This window comes from Raphanus sativus, chromosome 5 (assembly GCF_000801105.2).
Source record: "Raphanus sativus cultivar WK10039 chromosome 5, ASM80110v3, whole genome shotgun sequence".
NCBI lineage: Eukaryota > Viridiplantae > Streptophyta > Magnoliopsida > Brassicales > Brassicaceae > Raphanus > Raphanus sativus.
The window spans coordinates 37,570,278-37,592,050 of NC_079515.1; the positions used below are offsets into that span (position 1 = coordinate 37,570,278).

General features: G+C 36.8%; 6 protein-coding genes and 1 pseudogene across 6 annotated transcripts; 3 read left to right on the forward strand and 4 right to left on the reverse strand.

The window, feature by feature from the left end:
- The first annotated feature begins 3,153 nt into the window (after nucleotides 1-3,153).
- Nucleotides 3,154-4,682, forward strand: LOC108860733 (transcription factor MYB10-like; annotated as a pseudogene).
- Nucleotides 4,683-5,439: 757 nt separating this feature from the next.
- Nucleotides 5,440-6,953, forward strand: LOC108856608 (peroxisomal 2,4-dienoyl-CoA reductase [(3E)-enoyl-CoA-producing]). The gene is made up of 5 exons (XM_018630453.2): nucleotides 5,440-5,723; nucleotides 5,811-5,970; nucleotides 6,105-6,277; nucleotides 6,371-6,593; nucleotides 6,690-6,953. Exons 1-5 carry the CDS (start codon nucleotides 5,538-5,540, stop codon nucleotides 6,842-6,844), a joined length of 897 nt encoding a protein of 298 aa, XP_018485955.1. The 5' UTR covers nucleotides 5,440-5,537; the 3' UTR covers nucleotides 6,845-6,953.
- A 153-nt stretch (nucleotides 6,954-7,106) lies between these two features.
- LOC108856607 (receptor-like protein 35) lies at nucleotides 7,107-10,249 on the reverse strand. Its single transcript, XM_018630452.2, has 2 exons — nucleotides 7,405-10,249; nucleotides 7,107-7,329 (listed from the first exon to the last, which is right to left on the reverse strand). Exon 1 carries the CDS (start codon nucleotides 10,247-10,249, stop codon nucleotides 7,424-7,426), a length of 2,826 nt encoding a protein of 941 aa, XP_018485954.1. The 3' UTR covers nucleotides 7,107-7,329; nucleotides 7,405-7,423.
- Nucleotides 10,250-11,044: 795 nt separating this feature from the next.
- Nucleotides 11,045-13,300, forward strand: LOC108861506 (phosphoglycerate kinase 1, chloroplastic). The gene is made up of 6 exons (XM_018635382.2): nucleotides 11,045-11,521; nucleotides 11,836-11,913; nucleotides 11,999-12,259; nucleotides 12,334-12,651; nucleotides 12,720-12,878; nucleotides 12,966-13,300. Exons 1-6 carry the CDS (start codon nucleotides 11,108-11,110, stop codon nucleotides 13,173-13,175), a joined length of 1,440 nt encoding a protein of 479 aa, XP_018490884.2. The 5' UTR covers nucleotides 11,045-11,107; the 3' UTR covers nucleotides 13,176-13,300.
- A 48-nt stretch (nucleotides 13,301-13,348) lies between these two features.
- LOC130495070 (putative ubiquitin-conjugating enzyme E2 38) lies at nucleotides 13,349-14,607 on the reverse strand. The gene has a single exon (XM_056986080.1). The coding sequence runs from the start codon at nucleotides 14,598-14,600 to the stop codon at nucleotides 13,353-13,355; it is 1,248 nt and encodes a 415-aa protein (XP_056842060.1). The 5' UTR covers nucleotides 14,601-14,607; the 3' UTR covers nucleotides 13,349-13,352.
- Nucleotides 14,608-16,048: 1,441 nt separating this feature from the next.
- Nucleotides 16,049-18,080, reverse strand: LOC108861509 (uncharacterized). Its single transcript, XM_018635386.2, has 11 exons — nucleotides 17,938-18,080; nucleotides 17,733-17,794; nucleotides 17,489-17,631; nucleotides 17,340-17,398; nucleotides 17,210-17,233; nucleotides 17,020-17,102; nucleotides 16,857-16,921; nucleotides 16,690-16,739; nucleotides 16,509-16,610; nucleotides 16,356-16,415; nucleotides 16,049-16,265 (listed from the first exon to the last, which is right to left on the reverse strand). Exons 1-11 carry the CDS (start codon nucleotides 17,938-17,940, stop codon nucleotides 16,161-16,163), a joined length of 756 nt encoding a protein of 251 aa, XP_018490888.1. The 5' UTR covers nucleotides 17,941-18,080; the 3' UTR covers nucleotides 16,049-16,160.
- A 799-nt stretch (nucleotides 18,081-18,879) lies between these two features.
- On the reverse strand, nucleotides 18,880-21,067 carry LOC108861510 (ALA-interacting subunit 1-like). The gene is made up of 6 exons (XM_018635387.2): nucleotides 20,753-21,067; nucleotides 20,303-20,361; nucleotides 20,141-20,215; nucleotides 19,949-20,062; nucleotides 19,218-19,876; nucleotides 18,880-19,135 (listed from the first exon to the last, which is right to left on the reverse strand). Exons 1-6 carry the CDS (start codon nucleotides 20,835-20,837, stop codon nucleotides 19,078-19,080), a joined length of 1,050 nt encoding a protein of 349 aa, XP_018490889.1. The 5' UTR covers nucleotides 20,838-21,067; the 3' UTR covers nucleotides 18,880-19,077.
- Between the last annotated feature and the right edge of the window lie 706 nt (nucleotides 21,068-21,773).

The window sequence follows — 21,773 nt, forward strand, 5'->3', positions numbered from 1 at the left end:
TATACATATAGAGAATCTCCATTATATGCGCATCTTTTTTTTGAGCAACACATATACGCATCTTTCTTTTAGAATAAAATCTTGCAATTTTAATTCTTCTTAAAAATGCATAAAAGAAGAAGAATCTAAAAACAGAATTACAGGATTCGTCTTTGCATAAATAACATGAAGTCAAGTTCCAGATCCATTTCCAGTCAATGGTGAAAACTAAGATTCAATATTCATTATTTACAGTAAAAACTCTATAAATTAATAATGTTAAAGACTACAAAAATTTATTAATTTCTAAACTTATCAATTTAATATTTTTTCTTTTAGACTTTTACATAAAAAATATTTTAATGTAGAAAATAAAAATAATATTTATTTCATGATATTATATACTGGTTAGAATTTATAGATTTTAAATTTAATTGTTTTTTAGAGTTTTGATCTAATTTATGTATGATGAATGCATATTATATAATACAAATTCACTTTCACATATAATTCAATAAAATTAAAATTACAACTATAGATGAAATTCATTCTGAAAAAAATATTTAAAAAAATAAAATTGTATATGTTTATATAAAATGTATATGTGTGGTAATCAATAATTTACTTCAATGGGATCCAACATTTCTCTAAGAGTTTTCTAAATATTATTATTTTATCGAATAATATCATATTTTATCGATCCAACTTGAAACTGCATTTTTTAATTAATTTATAGTATTTATTAATTTGTGGAATATTAATTTATAAAGTTTCTACTATACTGTTATCAGCATCTAAAGTTAAATAATATGTTTCATTTCGAAATGTAGTAAAATTCGACCAGACAAAACAATTAACGATATAAATTTGGTGTAAACAAGAAATTCTTTAAGTAATTGTTAATATTATTTAATAAATTAATATGATTTAGGCCTTAAAATAGAATTGAAAAAGAAAGATTTTTTTTGTCATAAATCTTAGAGGTTTTCTCGTGCCTTCAATAGATTGTGAACATTACATGAGATCTTCTTAGATCAACTGCCGGCTTCAGTTTTTGGCGTCGTATACATCCAGCTCTTATGTGTTTCATCTTTCAATTAATCTCTCTATCGTTTCATAAAATCGTTTCTTTTGGGAAAATAAAAGGAAAATTTAGAAGCATAACCATTGTAGAAATTAAATGAAGAGGCTATGATATTTGTATAATAATTGCCATATTGTCCTTAACATGCATTTTTCTGATTTTTTTTTTCATTTTTTACTTTTCTCACAACCATGTTTTCCCTTTCTAGTTTTAATTGCTTTTAATTTCTATTAAAGCAATTATTGAACTTTGTAGTTAACATTATAAAAACATAGATTTTTTTTTACATATAGTATGTTTTGAAAATTTCAAAACAAACATATATTTTGTAAATTTTATATAATTTTTTATAATCACGATTGTAAATCTATACTATTTTACACACATATATAGTATAGTCAGATTTTATTTTTAAAATAAGACATAATATTGTTGTATTCAATTTCATTTAGAAACATAGCATAGTACAATCTCTTTCTTCCTCCGCATCCTTCCCTCTCTTTCACTATAGCTCTCTCTCTCCCTTCTCTACCACCATAACTCCGCCATTTTCTCCTTCTCTCCATGTTTCTTTGTCTATTCCCTCTCTGCCTCTCTCTCTTCCTCCCTCTCTCCTTTACCATCATAGCCACCACCACTTTTTCCCATGTTCCTTTGTCTACTCCATCCTTCGTTTCCCCCCTTTCTCTCTCTCTCCCTCCTCTACCATAGTCACAACCACTTTCTCTTTCTCCTCTACTCTATCCCTCACCACTTTCTCTCTCCCTCCCTCCCTCTATCCGACATCTCCGTCATTTTTTATCTATTCGGCATTCCATTTTCTTCTATCTATTTGACATCTTCCCTCTTTCTCCCCTCCATCTGTTTTTTTCTCTCTTTCTATCATGTAAACTTCTCTAATTTTCTTCATAATCCCTATTCTATATCATGCGTCATATGTTCTATACTATTTTAAATTACAGTATAGTACAATACATTTCTTTTTCTCTTCTTTTGCAATTCGTATCTCATTCTCTGCTTCCTGATTCTTGTTACTCACTACTTGATCAGTTACACTGTTTTGTTCTTACAACACTGTCGCCACTCATTATTTCTCTCTAAGAAAATTTTAGAGAATTTCATATATATAAAGTTTGTGGGTGTGTCGAGTATTCCATACCATAACATATAACATGTATAGCATAGTCACGTAATGGATAAGAGTTTGGGTTTAGGGTTTAGAGTTTAGGATTAGGATTTGGGTTTAGGGTATATGGTTTGGGTATATGGTTTGGGTTTAGGGTTTAGGTTTAGGATATATGGGTTGGGTTTAATGTATATGGTTTGGGTTTAGGGTTTAGAGTATATGGTTTGGGTTTAGGGTTTAGAGTATATGGTTTGGGTTTAGGGTTTAGAGTATATGGTTTGGGTTTAGGGTATATGGTTTTGGTTTAGGGTTTGGGTTTATGACATATGGTTTGGGTTTATGGTATATGGTTTGGGTTTAGGGTTTATAGTATATGGTTTGGGTATATGGTTTGGGTTTAGGGTTTGGGTTTAGTGTATATAGTTTGGGTTAAGTGTTTGGGTTTAGGGTATATGGTTTGGGTATATAATTTAGGTTAGGGTTAAGCATACTCTCTACAAACCCTTTATCTTTTTCAGTTTTTTTTATTTTCTTCATCTTCTTTATAATGGTTGTTGGTATAAATTAATTGTTCTGTACTATATATTTGAGAAAGATAGTGTAGTACGATATCAATCGTTATATTAATTAAATCCCACGCGCCAGAAAGGAGAACGTGGTCCATCTCTATGTCAAATTGACACAGGTTTTCATGGATGGCTATATTCTTAATTGTCAGGGCTCTTATGATTATTGAGCAAATTGACCCAAAATAAAATAGGAAAGAAAGTTGATCCAGATAGGACATAAGGTTAATGTAAAAAATAATGAAAAGGTCATATGGGAAAATAGATACTCAGATTCCATTAATTAATTTAAGTAGGTTTACTCGTACATGAATAAGTGGCATGACCCTTGTGGTCTCACAGCCCTTAGATATCTTTCTCAAAAAGAAAAAACCCTTACATGCCATGTTGACACGTACATGTGTGTATATAAACATGAATACCTCCATCAGATTCTCTAAAACTTAAAGTTGGTGTGTGTGATGGGGAAAAGAAGAGCACCATGCTGTGACAATAGCGAAGAACTGAAGAGAGGGCCATGGAGTGATGAAGAAAGTAAAAGACTCAAAGCTTTTATTCTAAAAAGTGGTCATCACAACTGGAGATCTCTTCCTAAACTAGCTGGTAATTTTCTTGTGGTTAATGGTAATCTTAATTGCTTTGTCCCCTCTAAAGATCCTCTCTGATCTCATTGCATGTTCACTCAATTGATCATTTTCAAGTATTTTATGTTTATAGTTTCATTTTGTATCTCTCTCAACAATGCTTAAGTTCTTTGATGTGACAGCTGCTACAATCTTCTTCTTTCTTTCTTTGTTAAAAGATACAGTATGTTCTTGAATAGTCTTTAAAATTTGATAAAAATGAATATTGATTTATTTGTTGTAGAGGTGTTCATATGCTGGTTATGATTTCTATATTTTTAAGCAATGAAAACTAACGCAAACTGTGGTTACATTCTTCAATTACGATCTTCGTGATTTTTTCACAGAGGAAGCATATTTTCTTTTGAAGAATAAAATATGAGATGTTTGACCACAATTGCACAATCTGTAACGTTCGTATATATATTAGCTTTATTTCCTTAAAGTTGAATATGCATACAGATTCTTCCGGATGATGATGAGGTAAAAGTTTGAAATAGATGGTTGAATAAAGTGTTTATGTAAATAAAAATAGGTAAATAGACATGGCGAAGTTTGAAATAGATGGTTGAATAAAAAGTTCATATAAATCCATTTTCTGAACTCTTAAGTTAAGCTTGTATTTGGTGTTCATGATTAGTAATGTATGTTTTAACTTAAACAAAATAGGATTGATGAGATGCGGAAAGAGTTGCCGTTTAAGATGGATAAACTATCTGAGACCAGGTCTCAAACGAGGCGACTTCACCAAAGAGGAGGTAGAAACTATTATACACCTTCACCAAGTTCTTGGAAACAAGTAAAGCCATGTCTCCCTAATTTCAACATCCCCCATCTAAAATTTATATAAAAGCAAGCAAGAAGTATAACTAGTGTATTAATTAATCAGGTGGTCAAAGATAGCATCACACTTGCCAGGAAGAACAGACAACGAGATCAAGAATGTGTGGAACACTCATCTCAAGAAACGATCGGTGAAGAGCAACTCATCAGCATCAGATGTTACTAACCAAGCCTCTTCCTCCTCATCAGTCTCTAATGACGTTATTAACAGCGATATGCATAATCAAGAAGAGGAGTTGGAGATCTTGGTGGAGCATATGCCATGTGGATTTGAGGTGAATGTACCACAATCACTAGAATATCTTTTTGAAGATCGCCAAATCCCTCCTCCCCCTATATCTAAACCGGACTCTCTAGAAATCCATAGGCAATCACATGATGAGTTGTGTAGCCAAATGGTTGAACCAGGGTTAGATGTTTACGATGAGTGGCTCAACTATTTTGATAGTCAAACTTTGTAGAACACGATGATTTGATCCACAATGTTTATTTTTATTGCATTGACCTTGTCTTTGTTTTCTTATAAGATGAATTTAGAATACATTAAGACATATTCAAACCATAGTGTATCTGGGAAGCTCGAATGTAACCGCGTCAGGAAGCATATGTACAATAGAAGCATATTTGTGATTTAATATTTGATGATCTTTGGTTACACAAAAAATTATGATGCTGACGGTCGTGTATCATTAGTAAGCAATTACTATAATAAATTGTACGCCAATAGTAGAACTTTGTATAATTTTCAAAGTGTAATTTAGTTTAACCAATAAAACTATTAACAAAATATATTCATTTGCAATATTCAATTAAGTTTGAAATTTAAATTTGATTAAAAAAAAAGTTAAAGTAAATTTAGAATTCATTAAGAATAAAGAATTTTCAACCTTAATTTAATAATATATTAGACTTGCTTTTGAGTTTTAAAATCATTTGAGTTTTTTACCTGAATATGAAAGATTGGGTCTCATAACCAATTTTCTTAAAATTAATTTTTAACTAATCTGTAAAAGTTTATGATCGTTTACCATATGTGAATGTGTTAATACTTACAAATTTATTTAATTAAAATAAAATCCCAAAATTTTGTATAGTAATTTATAGAATTTTTCTTTTATCAATTTTTTTTAAAAATAATTTTCTTAAAACGTGGAGATATTAAACTAAATATAGCAGCTGGCAGGTAGGTACTAGATAGTAAGAAGGGAAACATTTTGTTTTTGATAAGTAGTAAGAGAAACATCCACATTAGTGGCTTAGCTTATCTTGTTTTGTCTTATTATTACTAGCTTTCGCGAATCTACGCGTGGTTGATCATGGAATCTCCGTTCAAGCCTGATGTGCTCAAAGGCAAGGTTGCTCTCATCACCGGAGGCGGATCCGGCATCGGTTTCGAGATCTCCTCTCAGTTCGGCAAACACGGTGCTTCCATCGCCATCATGGGACGCCGCAAGCAAGTCCTCGACGCCGCCGTCTCTGATCTCCGATCTCTCGGGATTCCGGTAATCTTTTTTGAGAGCATTTTTTTCGTTTTGATTTTTGGGAGATCAAATTCACTTGTTGAATCGCTTGTCGTTCCTCTTTGCAAGGCTATTGGATTGGAAGGTGATGTTCGTAAGCCGGAGGATGCGAAGAGAGTCGTGGAATCAACTTTTCAGCGTTTCGGTAGGATTGATATCCTCGTTAACGCCGCCGCCGGTAATTTCCTCTCGGCGGCTGAGGATTTGTCTACCAATGGTTTCCGAACAGGTGGATATCCACTTTTTCATTCGTTTATTACCGTCAAAATTACGAAATAAAAAAAACAATTAAGAAGTAATAAATAATATAACGTTTTTATTTACTTGTTCAATTTGAGAACATTTTTGTTTGGTCTCGTGCAGTTTTAGATATTGATGCGGTTGGAACATTCAACATGTGCCACGAAGCACTTAAGTACCTTAAGAAAGGAGGGCCTGGTAGAGACTCATCAAGCAGCGGTGGTTCCATACTCAACATAAGTGCTACTCTGCATTATACGGCTTCTTGGTACCAGATACATGTTTCTGCAGCCAAGGTGATTAATTAGTGTTCTTTTGTTAGAAAAAAATCAAGAACTATAGTATGGTATTGTTAGCAAAAATGGGATCTTAGGGATTTCTTGAATCAGGCAGCAGTTGATGCTACGACAAGGAACTTGGCATTGGAGTGGGGAACCGACTACGAGATTAGAGTCAACGGGATTGCACCAGGACCGATAGGAGGCACGCCTGGAATGAGTAAGCTTGTACCTGACGAGATCGAAAACAAAACCCGAGAGTACATGCCTCTGTATAAACTTGGAGAGAAGTGGGATATCGCCATGGCTGCAATCTACCTCAGCTGTGATACTGGTATGCTGAGTTTAAAATCACTCTTTCGTAATGTAAAAACCACATGGAGAGATGGTCAGAGTATTGTAACATATGCGTGAATTTTTGGTTTAACAGGGAAATATGTGAATGGACTAACAATGGTGGTTGATGGAGGATTGTTTCTTAGCAAGCCTCGCCATTTGGCAAAAGAAGCTGTGAAGGAACTATCACGTGTTGTCGAGAAGAGGTCTAGGGCCAAGCCTGTTGGTCTGCCGACCAGTAAACTTTGAAGAGCATTTTGAGTTTCTCATCTCAAACATTAAGTGTGTGTTGTTGGGTTATTTGATTGTTTTACATTGAAGACAAATAAAATGGTGGTACTAAGATTCCACCTTCATAGTTAAACATCTTCATAGCCCCATTATGTCGGTCCTATGATTCCAGGAAAAAAAAGCAGTGGATTTTACGAACACCAATTGAGAGACTAAGAACATTTCATTTTTGCTATTATGTGGTCTTATAATTAACCATTTTCTATTGTAATATTGTTACTTCTCTTTTCTTGATTCATCTCCATCTAAAAAGAGCAGATAAACTTTTAGGTACAGAACAGAGTATTTCGATTACAGAGAGACAAAGAAGTTGACTAAAACTAAAAAAAAAACAGAGCAAAAGATAAAACACACCAAGCTAAACAGAAACGATAACTGAAATATTTTGACAGAGAGTGGTTGAATCTCTTGGGTCAAGGGGTCTTCATGTTGACCTTAAAAGCCTATACAAGCAAATAAAAGTTGTGAAAGATAAAATACTTTAGTTTTACTTTGGTTAAAAAAGTCAAAAACATTACCTCTCTAGTTTCTACACCGTTACGTTGTGGTGCTTCTGCTTCGACGACTTTTCCGGCCAAAAGGGTTTACGAACCACTCTGGTCTGTGTGAAGTGAGAACGTACCCAATCGTCAAACCCAAGACAATACCAGGTACGGATCCTATTGCAGCTGCTATCCAACTCACCACCTCTTCCTCTTCTCCCTCTGTCTCCGTCGTTTCATAGTCTTCTTTATGCGATGCTGGCGCGTGAACATCTCTGCAAGCTTCGTCAAGAGAAGGCCCAAAAAGCCCCTTGTTATCCTCAAAGGAAGTACAATTCTGCGTACCAAACTGAGTGCCTCCTGGTACAGGACCCACGAGCTGGTTATGCGAGAAGTTCATGTAGGCAAGGTACGAAAGACTCCCTAGCTCTTGTGGAATCTCTCCCGAAAGCTTGTTTCGGGAAACATCCAACGACTCGAGAGCCGTCAAGTTTCCCAAAGATGAAGGGATGCGGCCAGTGAAACCATTGTTTGACAAGTTGAGCACACGAATCTCTTTCAGCAGACCGATGGACTTTGGAATCTCTCCTTCGAGTTCGTTTCCCGAAAAGTCGAGCGTTGTGTAGATTTTTAGGATGGTTACTAGCTCCATCTCTAAACCTCTATTCATCAAAACGACTGAATCATGGTAATATCCATAATCTACTTCATCTCCCATGTATTTCACGTCCATGTAATTTACTTTGGACCGATCTTCTCTGTTTGTCCCAAGTGATGACATGGCACTCCACTTCACGAAGTAGCCCGTTGGCAAATATCCACTGAAGTGATTACGCGAGATGTCGATAATCCTCAACTTAGGGAACGAGGCTTGATGTATTGGTCCATGGAATGCATTGGATCGAAGGACGAGAACTTGGAGATTTGTTAAACAACTTAACCAGAAAGGAAACGTGTCGTTGATTCCGTTGCTTTCCACGTTCAGGATTTCGAGAGGAGATGACAAAGAAGATCTTGGAAGCTTCCCCGTCAGGTGGTTATGACCGACGTCAAGCGACCTTAGATTCCCAAGTATATTCTCTGGAAGACCTCCATGCAGACGATTATGACGAAGGTTTAGAACCGAGAGACTGCTCTTAAGGTTTCCAAAACAATGAGGAATCGAACCGTTGAAGTTGTTTCTAGATAAATCGAGAATACTTAGAGAACGCAACGCACATATGAAGGAAGGAATCTCCCCCGTGAAGTTGTTGTTGGAGCCAAGAAAGTTCCTTACATGGGATAATGATAATAATCCATGTTTCGATGGTGGTCTTTCGAAACCGGTGAAAGTGTTGTTTGAAAGCTCCAGGTTCTCCAAGTTTGGTAGCATCCATAACCAGCCAGGCACTAGACCTTTGATTTTGTTGTTGGAAATGTCTAGAGTACGCAACCGCTGCTGTGTTTTCAGAAGCTCCGGGAAAAAACCATTTATACCGCACTGTGACAAGTCCATATACACTAGCGATTGCGAAGGAGGAACTGAACTTTTTTTGTTTGCAGCCGCTGAAAAATGATTGCCTGAGAGATCCAGATAGCTGAGCCTCTTGAAATATGATAAGATATCATTCAAGTCAATCGTTGTGGTTGTGTTCAAATGGGATAGGCCAAGAGATCGGAGTGACTTGAGATGCGAGAAGATACTAAAGTCAACTGGTCCTTGGGCGTTGAAACTGGAAAGGTCAAGTTCCTCAAGGTTGGTTAGTTTGGAAATGGAACTCTGGATTGGCCCTATGAACTTGTTGCTGCCAATACGTAAGGATCGTAGATTAGGTGGCGAAGATGTATTCCCAAACTCAAGCGAGCCTTCGAGTTGATTATCACTCAAATCAATGGAATTCAAAGAAGGAATGGTGAAGAGAGAAGAAGGGAGCGTTCCGGTGAGAGCGTTGTCACTTGCATCAAAGAACTCCAAGTTGGATAGTGAAGTCGCGTTAGGAGGAAGTGGGCCTGTGAGCTGATTTGAGGAGAGTATTAAAGTTGACAACCTTGTCAATTTTAATAGTGCGATGGGAAAGTTTCCATGCAGCTTGTTAGAGAAAACGCTTAAGCGGATCATGCGGTTTAGATTGCCAACAGAAGATGGGATCTCACCGTTGAAGTTGTTACTAAACAAGTGGAGATAAGTGAGGTGAGAAAGGTTACCAATCGAAGACGGAATCTCACCGCTAAAAGTATTTTGTGAAAATCCAAGGGAGACAAGTTGAGAAAGGTTTCCAATTGAAAATGGAATATAACCTGAAAATTGGTTATATGAAAGGTCGAGTGTGATGAGCTTAGAAAGGTTTCCAATAGAAGGGGGGACTTCACCTAAAAATTGGTTGTAGGAAAGGTCAAGAGAGTTGAGATGAGAAAACATTGCAACATAAGAAAGAATCTGACCAAAGAAATGATTATCAGAAAGGTGGAGGTTGGTGAGATGAGAAAGATTTCCAATTGAAGATGGGATATGACCACTAAGATCATTAAGTGAAAGGTCTAGAAAATGGAGGTTTTGAAGCTTGAAAAGGCTGCTATTGGGACGAAACTGGCCATGGAGGCCGCTACAACTAAGGTCTAGCTCGATCACTTCCCCAGACTTGGAATTGCACGTGACACCATCCCACTTACAGCAATCGCTGCTCTTTGACCATGACTCCGTCTTCGGATAACCACTTATACAATAAAAAGAAAGCTCTCCAATCTCAAGCTCGTTCTTAAACTCGAGCAATGCATCTCTTTGTTCAGGAAGACACAAGTATCTAGTAGGAGCCGCACACACATCTCTAAAATTAAAAAGGAATAAGAAGAGACAAGAGAAACTACTAGGAATGATACTCGATGAGTTCCAAGAGCCTTTCATTTTTTCTTGAAATTGTATGGTAAGTAACATGGTTTCATGCCCATGTCTTTATATACTAACCTAATGATATAGTCTTTCTACGAAGTGTTCTTCACGGTAAACGCAAAGAGTAAAAAGTCTTGTTTATGAATAGTTTAGTCAATTTCCACAACATTTGCGTCTTACTTAAGTTATGTACAGGAGAATTCCAAAACTTGTTTGTTCAATAAATGATTAAAGACAGACTTTTTTTTAGATGATAAAGAACGGTTGTTCAAAAAAATAAGATGATAAAGAACGACTTTGTTTCCACAAATTGAGTCTTTCCTTTAATTGGATACAAGAAAATTTCAAAAACTTGGTTTTCATTTTCAAAGAAAAAATCAGGTGACTGGTGAGGATAAATATTTAAAAAGTAGTCTTTCTGTTTCATTTTAATTATCATGTAAAACAAAATTTTTGTTTTAAATTTTGTTTTAAAATTTTGATGTAAAATTCTTTATGTTAAGTAATTCTTTATATTTTGTAGTCTATAATTATGTTAGTTGAAATATTGTTACGTGTATAGATAATTATATTTATTTTTGAAAATATACATAATTCAATGTTTTTTTAATTTGTGTGCACAAACTTAAAACGAACATATATGTGGAAATATAAAATAATAATTAAATCCTCCTATATAAAATAGAGAGTATAATCTATTTTATTAATTTAAATCATTTTAAAAGAAGAAAAAAAATCCATAAATGTTCGATTTTTGAACCACTCATCAATGATAAGATAATAATATAAATAGTTTCCAATATCCTAAACATCACACTGGTCGCACACTCTCTCCTCAGTCTCATCTCCTCCTGATCATACTTCAACCTCCACATGGCTTCCGTCGCCGCAAGTCCCGCCTTCTCCCTCCTCAACTCCACCGGAGCCATTGCCTCCTCCTCCGCAACTCGCGCGCGCGCCTCCCTTCTACCAATCCCCTCCGCGCGCCGTTCTCCTCTCGGCTTCTCCGCCGTCCTCGACTCCCACCGTTTCTCCCTCCACGTGGCCTCAAAGGTTCGCTCAGTGCGCGGGAGAAGGACCAGGGGAGTCGTCTCCATGGCGAAGAAGAGCGTCGGTGACTTGAGCTCAGCTGATTTGAAAGGGAAGAAGGTTTTCGTGAGAGCTGATCTGAATGTGCCTCTCGATGATAATCAGACGATTACTGACGACACGAGGATCCGTGCCGCCATTCCGACGATCAAGTATTTGATTGAGAATGGTGCTAAAGTCATCCTCTCTACTCATCTGGTAAATCATCATCTCTCGGACACTACTACTTACTACATTTGAATATTCCTCCACTAATCGCATGCCTGAGATTTTAGAGCTAGGCCTGACGGTTCGGTTTAGTTGATTAGGTTTTCAGTTAGTTCGGTTTTTTTTGCTTAAAATTGTGCAGAATTGAAGATTAGACAAATTCGGTTTGACATTCGGTTAGTTTGGTTTGTGAAAATTTTGCCAAATTTAACAAAAAAAAAGTTTCAGTTTTGGTTAGATTTTAGGTTTAGTTTGAGTAAAAACTTTGCCACACGGGTTAATGCGTTTGAACAATCTTTTTTCAGGGAAGACCAAAGGGAGTGACACCAAAGTTCAGTTTGGCTCCTCTTGTCCCTAGGCTGTCTGAACTTCTAGGTATTGAGGTAAAAAAAGATTTCATGCTTTGTCTCACTAAGATCATCTTCCTGTGATAAATCAAAATCTCTTGAGAGTGAATTTTGTTTGCAGGTCAAGAAAGCTGACGACTGTATCGGTCCGGAAGTGGAGAGCTTGGTGGCTTCTCTCCCCGAAGGTGGAGTTCTGCTTCTTGAGAACGTCAGGTTTTACAAGGAGGAAGAGAAGAACGATCCTGAGTTCGCTAAGAAGCTCGCTTCACTAGCTGACCTTTACGTTAACGATGCTTTTGGAACTGCTCACAGAGCTCATGCTTCCACCGAGGGAGTCACAAAGTTCTTGAAACCTTCAGTTGCTGGTTTCCTTCTTCAAAAGGTCGAGAGATTCTTGCTACATTGTGGTGGTTTGGTTGGTATACCATACCCTTTAACTCTCACTTTTTCTTACAGGAGCTTGATTACCTTGTGGGCGCTGTTTCGAACCCAAAGAGACCATTTGCAGCCATCGTGGGTGGTTCCAAGGTGTCGTCCAAGATTGGAGTTATTGAATCGCTTCTTGAGAAGTGTGATATCCTTCTTCTTGGTGGTGGGATGATCTTTACGTTCTACAAGGCACAAGGTCTTTCTGTTGGCTCGTCACTTGTTGAAGAAGACAAACTTGAGTTGGCTACGTCTCTCCTTGCTAAAGCTAAGGCTAAAGGCGTCTCTCTTTTGTTGCCAACCGATGTTGTGGTTGCTGACAAGTTCGCCCCTGATGCCAACAGCAAGGTCTCTCTCTCTCTCTTGACAGCAAGGTTTGCTAGAGTTTTGTTTCTGAGTGAAGTGGATGTTTGTAGGTTGTGCCAGCATCAGGCATTGAGGACGGATGGATGGGACTGGACATAGGTCCGGACTCAGTGAAAACATTCAACGAGGCTCTGGACACAACACAGACAGTCATTTGGAATGGACCTATGGGAGTTTTCGAGATGGAGAAGTTTGCTGCTGGAACAGAGGTAAGAAACTGATTCTTCATAGAGTTAAAAAAAAACATATGGTTAGATGATGAACATGTTTGGGATTGTTATGGATGGTTGTTGCAGGCGGTTGCGAATAAACTAGCAGAGCTAAGTGAGAAAGGAGTGACAACTATAATAGGAGGAGGAGACTCAGTGGCTGCAGTGGAGAAAGTAGGAGTTGCAGGAGTCATGAGTCACATCTCCACTGGTGGTGGAGCCAGCTTGGAGCTCTTGGAAGGCAAAGTACTTCCCGGTGTGATCGCTCTTGATGAAGCCATCACTGTCACCGTTTAGAAAACTCACCCTTTTGATGAGAGGCCAACTGATGTATACTTCTTTTGCTGTAAATCATCATCTACCTTACCTATTCAAGACTATGATCTTTTTTTTCAAATAAGTACTTGTTGGTCTTAAAAGAACCTTACCAATATTAAAATATCTGAAACACAATAAAAAAAAAGGTAATTAAAACTACAGGAATGAGTACTTGCTCCAGGAGTTTTGGTGTCTGGATGTCTCTTGAGATGAAGAAGAGTTGTGGTTCTCGCTTGGTGAAGACTCTTTCTCCTTGAACCTCTTCAGCTCTTCTTTAAGATCACTGTTAAGAAGATGCTCACAATAAGCTTTATTGTCTTCAAAGGCTATGTACGTCTTCAAGAACATGTTCTTATTGCCCCTCTCATTGTCCAAATCCATCTCATCCATCATGTTCCTCAGAATAAAAGCCCCCTTCTTCCTGAAGTGCCCCTTTACAAAATCCTCAAACCCCATGAGAGGGCGTTTCAGCATATCCACCATCTGATGATATGACTTGTTGGTGTTCATCATCACAATCTCTTCGACGTGGAGGAACACATCCAATACGTTGTAACGGCGCTCAGGTCTCAGTTTCTTTTGGGTTCCAAGATTACTCAAAGGAAGACCATATGTATGGTAGAAGAAGCTCGGTGCTTGATATGGATACCTCTTAGGGAACTTAATGTCAAAGAACAACAAGCTGTGACTCTGATCACCACCGTTTGTCACGGTTGCAGCAACTCTCATCAGCTCTTTTCTCTGACGGTAAGTTCTCACACAGAAGCTGACTCTTTTTGAACCATCTTCCTTCTTCTTCTCCCACAAGTCTAGTTGTCTCTTTAGAATAACCCACTCTCTTTCTACATTAATGTCTGTGCAGAAGCAGAAGCAAGAGGAGTAACAACACCTGTGGTTGTAGAAGTGGTGGTGATCCGAAGGAGCGCCTCCATCAACAGCTTCAAAGTTGTTGAATGTCTTGAAGTTTAGATCCACTTTGTCTCCCAACTCAATGATCTCTTTCTCGAAGATGTCAACTATGAAATAGTTGTTTTGTCCCAACTGCACCATATCACCAACTCTTTCGTCTACTGGTCCCTGATTAGTCTCCAGTATTATAGGCTTTTGAGATTCATCTTCTTCCTTTTCCATGGTGGAAACTGCCCAAACTTTCTCAGCACGTCTCATAAACCGATCAAGTGAATTTGACCTAACCTGGTCTGCACGTAGTAATCTAGATTTACTTGCTTGATCATCATCATCATCAGATTCGCTACTCATCATATCAATGTCTTTCGTTATGACTTTGTATTGCTTTTCGGTGGGATTAGCAGTACCACTTATTATGATACTGCTGCTTATCTCAAATGCTAGATCCTCCTCGTCATCAGATTCGCTCCTTATTATTTCAATATCTTTCGTCATTATTTTGTATGGATTTTTTTGTTGAGATTAGCAGTACCACTTATTATGATTTTGCTTATCTCAAATATTATGTTCTTCCTTATCGTAGTATTGTCTATAATGAAATCGTAAGCAAACGAAATTCATCTCGTATAAGATTAAAAACAATCATTCGAACAGTGAGATCTATTATAGATTTTGTAAACGATAAGATTTTGCTTACGTGTTAAACATAAAATACGAATAAGATTATGATAATTTTTGTTATTATCTTTTCGGTGTTTTGCTATTAGATTTTTTTTCTAATTTCTCCACATATTTTTCAATTTTCTATTTCAATTTGGAATTTAATATTCTAGTATGGTATTTAATATTTTATCTTGACTAGTTAAAACTTTTGAAAAAACTTACGAAATTGATATAAAAAGAGTGTGATTTTTTTTGAATTATACAGAGGTATCCTGGCCCAACAGAAGTGGTTCAGACTAGTCATGTGTTGCCACATGTCGGTCATTTATCCTTGGCCATGCCGAAATGTTAATTCTCCCGTAGCCGGTATTCGAACTCAGGTGGCGGAACTCACAGCTATGAACTTTTTATCAACTAAGCTAGAAATCCCGGTTTAAAAAGAGTGTGTTATTACATAAAACGGTGGAGATGAATATAAAAAGAGTGTGTTATGAGGACAATCGAGGAAACACAATGTGGAAAGCATCACTTCTTACTTCTTCTTTTCTTCACAGTAGGAACTCTTTGCTACTCAATTTGCAACTTTAAAACTTTGTTCCTTCACACAATTTTTTGTTCTTATGATCCCCTCTTCTAGATTCATGTAGAAGCTTTTGTAATCCATGTTCTTTCTTTTCTTTACATGAATAGCCTACACTTTCTCAGCGCGCCTCCCAAATCGATCCGCAGAATCTGACGTACATCAATCAGTCAAATTTGACTTAATCTAGTCTGCAAGTAGTATTCTGTATTTACTTCCTAGAACATAATCATCAGATTCACTCCTCATTATATCAGTATCTTACGCCATGACTTTGTATCGCCTTTTGTCGAGACTAGCAGTGCCACTTATTATGATTTTGCTTATCTTAGGGTGATTGAAACGAGTTGTAACCTTATATTTTTAGCCGTAAATGTAAAGCACTTTTTTTGTTATTATTTGTATCACCCTCCGTATGATTTTGTTATTATTTGTTTTTTTCTTATCTTAGTATTTTATAGACAAAGTTGTAAGCAAACTAAATACAACGAAATCTTTACATATTTTGTAAAATATACATTTTTTTTATGTTGGATAGTTTTGTTATTATCTTTCTGGAATGTAAATATGATATTTTGATGTTTCGATTTCAATATGGTAGTGATATTTCTTTCTTTTTAGTTATTTTCTGTTTGTTCCTGCGGTGAAATAGAAGAGCAGATCGTTGGACTCTTAACAAGAAAAAAAAAACAGATAGAAGAGCAGAACAAATATGAAGACTGACAAGAGACATAAAAGTATAGTGTAAAAAAAAATAATGAGATTTGGAACATTGTAAAATAGAGCTGTTACTTCTCTCAGTTGACGACAATTTACTTTTCAACAATGCTCTTGTCATACAAATACTCAACGAACTCATCAATGAGGTAAGGCCATGCTCCTTCTGCATCGTAATTCGACAGTGCTGGATCCACCGTCTGTTTCAATCCCATATATCAACCACTAAATCATTAGCTGCAATCAATATGTAAGTAAGCTCAATGACACAACTGTCTCTAGTTTTTTACCCTTGCAAATTCGAGGAGTTGTTCCCATGTGTCCTTAGATATCGCCTTGTTATGACGATCCTGAACTTGGGAAAACAAAGATTGTATCAGAAGCAACAAGAATATGATAAGACCAGACCATGCCTTGACGAATGAGTGTTTTGTTTGTTTTACCTGCAAGAAATCAGACCAGTGATTTAACAGTGGCCACTCTCTTTCCGCAAAGAGCAGCTGCCACATCCCAATCGCTGTATCTAAAGCAAGAGACTTCTGACCCTGAAAACATTTTTACACTTGACTGTCTGTCACAACAACTCCTGATAGCAACTTAGTTCAGATCAAGCTTTTTTATTACCTTCTCCTTCGCCCAACCAAAAGCAAAGTTGTATATTTCATGAAACTTTTCTGAATAAGAAGAACATTACACAACATATGTCTGTCAGCCACCCAACACGGAACTATCCATAAACCATATCAAAGGAAACAGGGTAAGGAATAGCTATTTCAAATTTTGTTTCTTACGTTCATCTTTAAGTTCAGAACGCATAAACGAGAGCTTCCCCTGCAGCTTCCCAATGGAATCTACACTGCCATCAGAAAAATTAACCCTAAAGTTAAAACTCCACAACAAAGAGGTCACAGGACAGGCCACAGCATCACATGAAGACTACAATAGTTCACTCACCCTAACGCCTGTAATCCACCGACAAATTCTTCCTTGGAAAATTCACACGCTGTGGCAGCATTCATATGCCACGAAAGAACCAGCTGAAAATGGAGAAAGTACCCACAGTTAACTAAATGTCAGAAGATTAACAAGAAACAAACACACGCAGCCTAGAAAGTTGTAGGAAAAGGTTTTAGAATAAACATACCGTGACAATGTCTTGGGGTTCCACCTGTAGAAAAAAAATTCAAGTCAGTTGTTGTTATCAAAGGAAAATATAAGATATAAACTAAATCATTCTTAAATCAAATATTCAAGAAGAAAAAAAAAAAAAATACCTGAAGATCACTACAGAGAACAGAGATACCCTCAGCTAGAATCATATCAGAATACGGGTCTGCAGAAATGTAATGTAAAATATGAAACGTCACACAAATGATATATAATATAACCTTGCGCCGTTTTGATCAAAATAGTAGGCTTTAACCTTTATATCTATTGTAGAGCTCCTCCAAGCGTCTAACACCAGCAGCATTATTGCTTCTAGGCTGTGGCTTGCTGTAAAACACATCGAAAGCTGCTTCAAGCTGCCAATCGCTTGATTTAAGAGTCTGAAGAGCATTCTTCTCACTACAAAGGATACAGGCACTAGTTACTGTTTCTTGCCGTAACAAACAAGGCAACCGCCGCATTAAAAAAAAAAAAAAACTAAAAGACAAGATGGGAGTTACCTAGCTCCTGTGATGGCAACGAACTGCTGAACTTTGTCGCGGTTGCTTCTACTCAACTTATGCTAAAAAAAAAGGGGGAATCATATATGATTGAATCATTATTATTACCAGTAAAGTGAGGGACTTTAGAGTAATTCTCAAAAACCCTAAAAGCAAAAGACATTTGAAACAAAGCTTTTATCAAAAGGAGGAGAAAGCGCGTTACCATTATTGTCCTGTTAGAAGAGAGGAGTGACTCAAGAAGACTCTCTCGAGAGAGCTTCACGATTGCTTCAACTTTCGTCTTGTTCCGCCTCTCTCTCTGACTCTGATGATGAATCTCTTTTCATTGTGCAAAGACTCGGTTTATTGAATCGGTTCAGAGTCAATTATCTCGGTTTTATGAGTGGACCGGAAGATTTTTATTAGTTTCGGTAACTTTTTTTCTCTTAACATTTCAACTGCTACATTAATGACCTCTGCTTTTGCTAGTCACAAGGAAAATTGCATTTATTTTTTTTGGAAAATTGCAATTTAAAGTGAATATTTTTTTGAAAGAGAAAAAAAAGTAAGTTTTTTTTTTATAAATTGCAATTTAAAGTGAATATTTTTTTGAAAGAGAAAAAAAGTAAGTTTTTTTTTTTGATAAATTGCAATTTTCCTTGTGGTAATTCAATTTTCTATAGTTTACAGTTTATTTTGTCGAAATATGACTTTTGGAAAATACACATTTGGTATGTCACAATCTAAAAGACAGATGTATATGAATGATGTCATGCAGGTTTGTGGATCATAAGAATACCACAATGTGGCTGTGGATGGATCATTAATTATATTGTCATGGTAACAATAATACTGGTCTACTCCGACCTTATATGACTGGTCCAATTAAAGTTTGCGAAGTTCAAGATCAAGGTGGCTTGTCAAGAATACATGCATGGATTTTTCCAAAAAAAAAAAAAAAAGAATACATGCATGGAATTCCTTTTGCATTATATATAGAGTATAAACTTTATTCTAAAAACCCGTTATAATCATAACTTGAATCTTAATAGTAATTATTTTATTATCAAAGACTTCAAAAAACAAGATACAACAAAATGAACTACTTTTTGATAGAACAATAGTTAAAGGCAAAGAGAGGCAGCAAATATGGATGAAGGGGCAAAAAAAAAAGAGAGGTAGCTTTTCTCATCTGTGTAATGGTAGCAATCTTTCAACTGTTACATCATGCATTTCACAATCTATAAAATACATATCATTAATAGCAGGTTTTGGCTGAAATTACATTCAGGAGAAGAGACTTATGTGTTACAAAAAAAAAAAGATAAAAGAGATTTACATAAGCAGAATACAGTCTTTGTGTTTACCGACCTCCTCCTGGTACCCTGTTCCATGACAAGTAAGTAGGATCTCCAAGTCGCCTGCAAAAAAACAACCCCCCAACACCAAATCAAACATCTATAATAGCCAAGGATAAGAATCATATGATATATGTGTATATACCTTGGTTTCACAAGGTACATGATGGTAAACGCAAGTGCCAAGAAGAAGCAGATTCCTCCAACCGTGAGGTAAGCAATGCCCAGGAAGTCATTCTTCCCACCGAGCCAACTAGTTGTTGACAAAACAAGCTTCTTCTTCCCATCGAAACTGTACGTGTTGTAGTTGTTCTCCAGAACCACGTGTATCGTATCATTCTCCTGCAGGTCAGTCTCTATCTTCCCATACAGTTTCCTAAACGTTGGCAAAGCTGCAGTCCTCATCCACACAATCAGATCCTCTTGCTCACTCAGCGGTACATTTGGAATCAGTCTGCCACCACCGGTGATATTGCCCATCTGAAAGTTCTTGGGAAACACATTTTTGCCGAACTTGTGTTCCCTGTCACTCTTCCACGCAATGCCTCTCTTGCTTACGTTTAAAGGCTGGTTGTTTTTTGATAGAGCGTATGTGTCGTTAAAGAGACTCCAAGCGATCAGACCGCACGGCACAATCGGCTGTCCGTTAACATCGTCCTCAGGCTTGCATCCCTCTATTTGATTCTCGTCTCTCACACTTCTCAGCTGCGCATCGCTTCGGCTTTTCACATACCTGCGGTGGTTCTGGTAGAAGTTCTCAAGCTCGTAGTAAACGTAGATAGGCTGCTTCATCTTCTTAGGAACCTGACACAAAAACAAAGACATTCAGAGGGTAACCATTTGTCTTAAAGAATGAAAACAGTGTAGGAAACTCACAACTATTGTCCGGGTACAAGTTTTGTTAGCAGCTCCTTGAATGAAAGCAACCTTGTCAGCCCTAGAAGGCGGCGGTATGCAATCATTATCATACCGATCAACGATCTCAACAACCTATAACAACATTAAGAGACGAAACATATGAGATACAGAAACATTTAGGGTTTAGATGAAGAGATCGTCGTTTCTTACATCTTGGGAAGCGAACAGAGAAACAACTCCGAGGGGGATGAAGATAACACTGATGACCAAAAACGTCAAAATCACCTGCCAAAAAATGAGAGACCCATAAGTAAAAAAGTTAAAATCTTTTAAAAAAAGAAAACAAGTTGGAGTGGAGAATGAGAGATTTACCCAACCAGGAGTAAGAATGGGCTTGCAAGCAGGAAGCTCCTGCTGTGTAAACTTTGAATCTGCAAATCAAATCATTAGAGAGTTAACCTTTTAGCTATAACGTTCTTGTTTACTAGCTGAAAAATCATATAAAGTTAAATTCTTTAAATCGAGAAAGTAAAACCCTAATAGTAGTTATTTTTGGTTTTTTAGATTCTTACAAAGTTCAGTTCTTTTTAACGAGAAAGTAAGAACCCTAACGACAAAACTGGTTTCTTAGCTAAGATTCTTATAAAAACCAATTCTGCAACTAGTTTTTGCGAGATCAGGTGCTTTGTTATAATTAAGAAGCAAATAAAATTATAAAAAGAAACTAAACAGTGGATTTACAGATGGTAGAGATGAATTGAAAGATTAAACAGAGATAGAGCAAAGAGAGTCAACGGGGATACAGAGGAGGAAGAGACATACACTTAGGCCGTTTGGAGTTTCTCCGAGTGGTGGAAGAATCGGAAGATCCGGCGGCGCTGGAGGATGCTGTATTATTGGAAGGCATGGCTGAGAGAAAGGAGAGGTTTTTTTGGGGAAGGAGATGGTGAACAGAGACGGAGGAAATAGAGAAAACAAAAAGGAGAAGGAGACTAGCGAGATGAAGGAAGACTGGTCGTGGTCAAAGAAGACGGCTTAAAAGTCACCTTCCTTTTAATTCTAGAAGAAGAAAAAAAGTCGAAGCTTCGTAGAGATTCATGAGTCGTGCCAATTGGTAAATATTGCCAAAGAGTGGGTAGGGAAGATGACGAGTCTTTGTAATTTGCCAATGTCAATGTTATGAAGTAAGAAGAACACTAGAGACAAAAAAAAAAGAATGAAAGAGAGAAAGCGGCCCAACAAACTATGGGCCAAATTTCTTTAGGCCTTATATCTTTTGGATCATGCTAGAATAGTTCTTAGAAAAATTGGCCTCAACAGCTTTCTTCTTTGGGTCCAGTCTTTTGCATTGCCGAATGAAAATAAGTCTACATTTTGGCTGTGTTTAAGTCTTACATTTTGGCTGTGTTGTGGTGTTGAGTCATATGAAAGGGCAATAGATTCATCATTCATCTATAAAATACAAGAAAAGTCCATAAAATAAAGGAGACAAGGGGTGGCTTGTAAACTAAGGAAACAAACACAAGTTCTTTCTTGTTTTTTTCTCCAACCTGCATCATTCAAGTTTGTAACATACCAACTTGAGGGTCTTGAGCAGGCCCGGCTAATCTTTATCAATAGGCCATGTGCAAATTTAAGTTTTACTAGGCTATAAAATACTTGGTAAAAAGACATTAAATTCTAGTTGAAAGTTCTAATTTTTTTTGTGACTAAGGATGAGTTTGCTCTAAAGTGATGAACAAAGGTTTGGGTCACTATACCCTTTTAGAGTTCAAATCCCTTGTTTATATGGATAAGTTTTTAGTACTAGGCTTTTTCTCATCAAATTAGTCTAGTTCTTCTC

Excerpts from the sequence above, each read along its gene's own strand:
- LOC108861506 (XM_018635382.2), top strand. The coding sequence starts at position 11,108 with ATGGCTTCCGTCGCCGCAAGTCCCGCCTTCTCCCTCCTCAACTCCACC. Across the intron at positions 11,522-11,835 it reads TCATCCTCTCTACTCATCTG|GGAAGACCAAAGGGAGTGAC; the intron begins GTAAATCATCAT and ends ATCTTTTTTCAG. Across the intron at positions 12,879-12,965 it reads AGTTTGCTGCTGGAACAGAG|GCGGTTGCGAATAAACTAGC; the intron begins GTAAGAAACTGA and ends TGGTTGTTGCAG.
- LOC108856607 (XM_018630452.2), bottom strand. The coding sequence starts at position 10,249 with ATGAAAGGCTCTTGGAACTCATCGAGTATCATTCCTAGTAGTTTCTCT.
- LOC108861510 (XM_018635387.2), bottom strand. The coding sequence starts at position 20,837 with ATGCCTTCCAATAATACAGCATCCTCCAGCGCCGCCGGATCTTCCGAT. Across the intron at positions 19,877-19,948 it reads CTTGTACCCGGACAATAGTT|GTTCCTAAGAAGATGAAGCA; the intron begins GTGAGTTTCCTA and ends TTTTTGTGTCAG. Across the intron at positions 19,136-19,217 it reads ATGTACCTTGTGAAACCAAG|GCGACTTGGAGATCCTACTT; the intron begins GTATATACACAT and ends GTTTTTTTGCAG.
- LOC108856608 (XM_018630453.2), top strand. The coding sequence starts at position 5,538 with ATGGAATCTCCGTTCAAGCCTGATGTGCTCAAAGGCAAGGTTGCTCTC. Across the intron at positions 5,971-6,104 it reads TACCAATGGTTTCCGAACAG|TTTTAGATATTGATGCGGTT; the intron begins GTGGATATCCAC and ends GGTCTCGTGCAG. Across the intron at positions 6,594-6,689 it reads CTACCTCAGCTGTGATACTG|GGAAATATGTGAATGGACTA; the intron begins GTATGCTGAGTT and ends TTGGTTTAACAG.
- LOC130495070 (XM_056986080.1), bottom strand. The coding sequence starts at position 14,600 with ATGACGAAAGATATTGAAATAATAAGGAGCGAATCTGATGACGAGGAG.
- LOC108861509 (XM_018635386.2), bottom strand. Across the intron at positions 17,632-17,732 it reads GTTGCCATCACAGGAGCTAG|TGAGAAGAATGCTCTTCAGA; the intron begins GTAACTCCCATC and ends TATCCTTTGTAG. Across the intron at positions 17,103-17,209 it reads AACCCCAAGACATTGTCACG|CTGGTTCTTTCGTGGCATAT; the intron begins GTATGTTTATTC and ends CTCCATTTTCAG.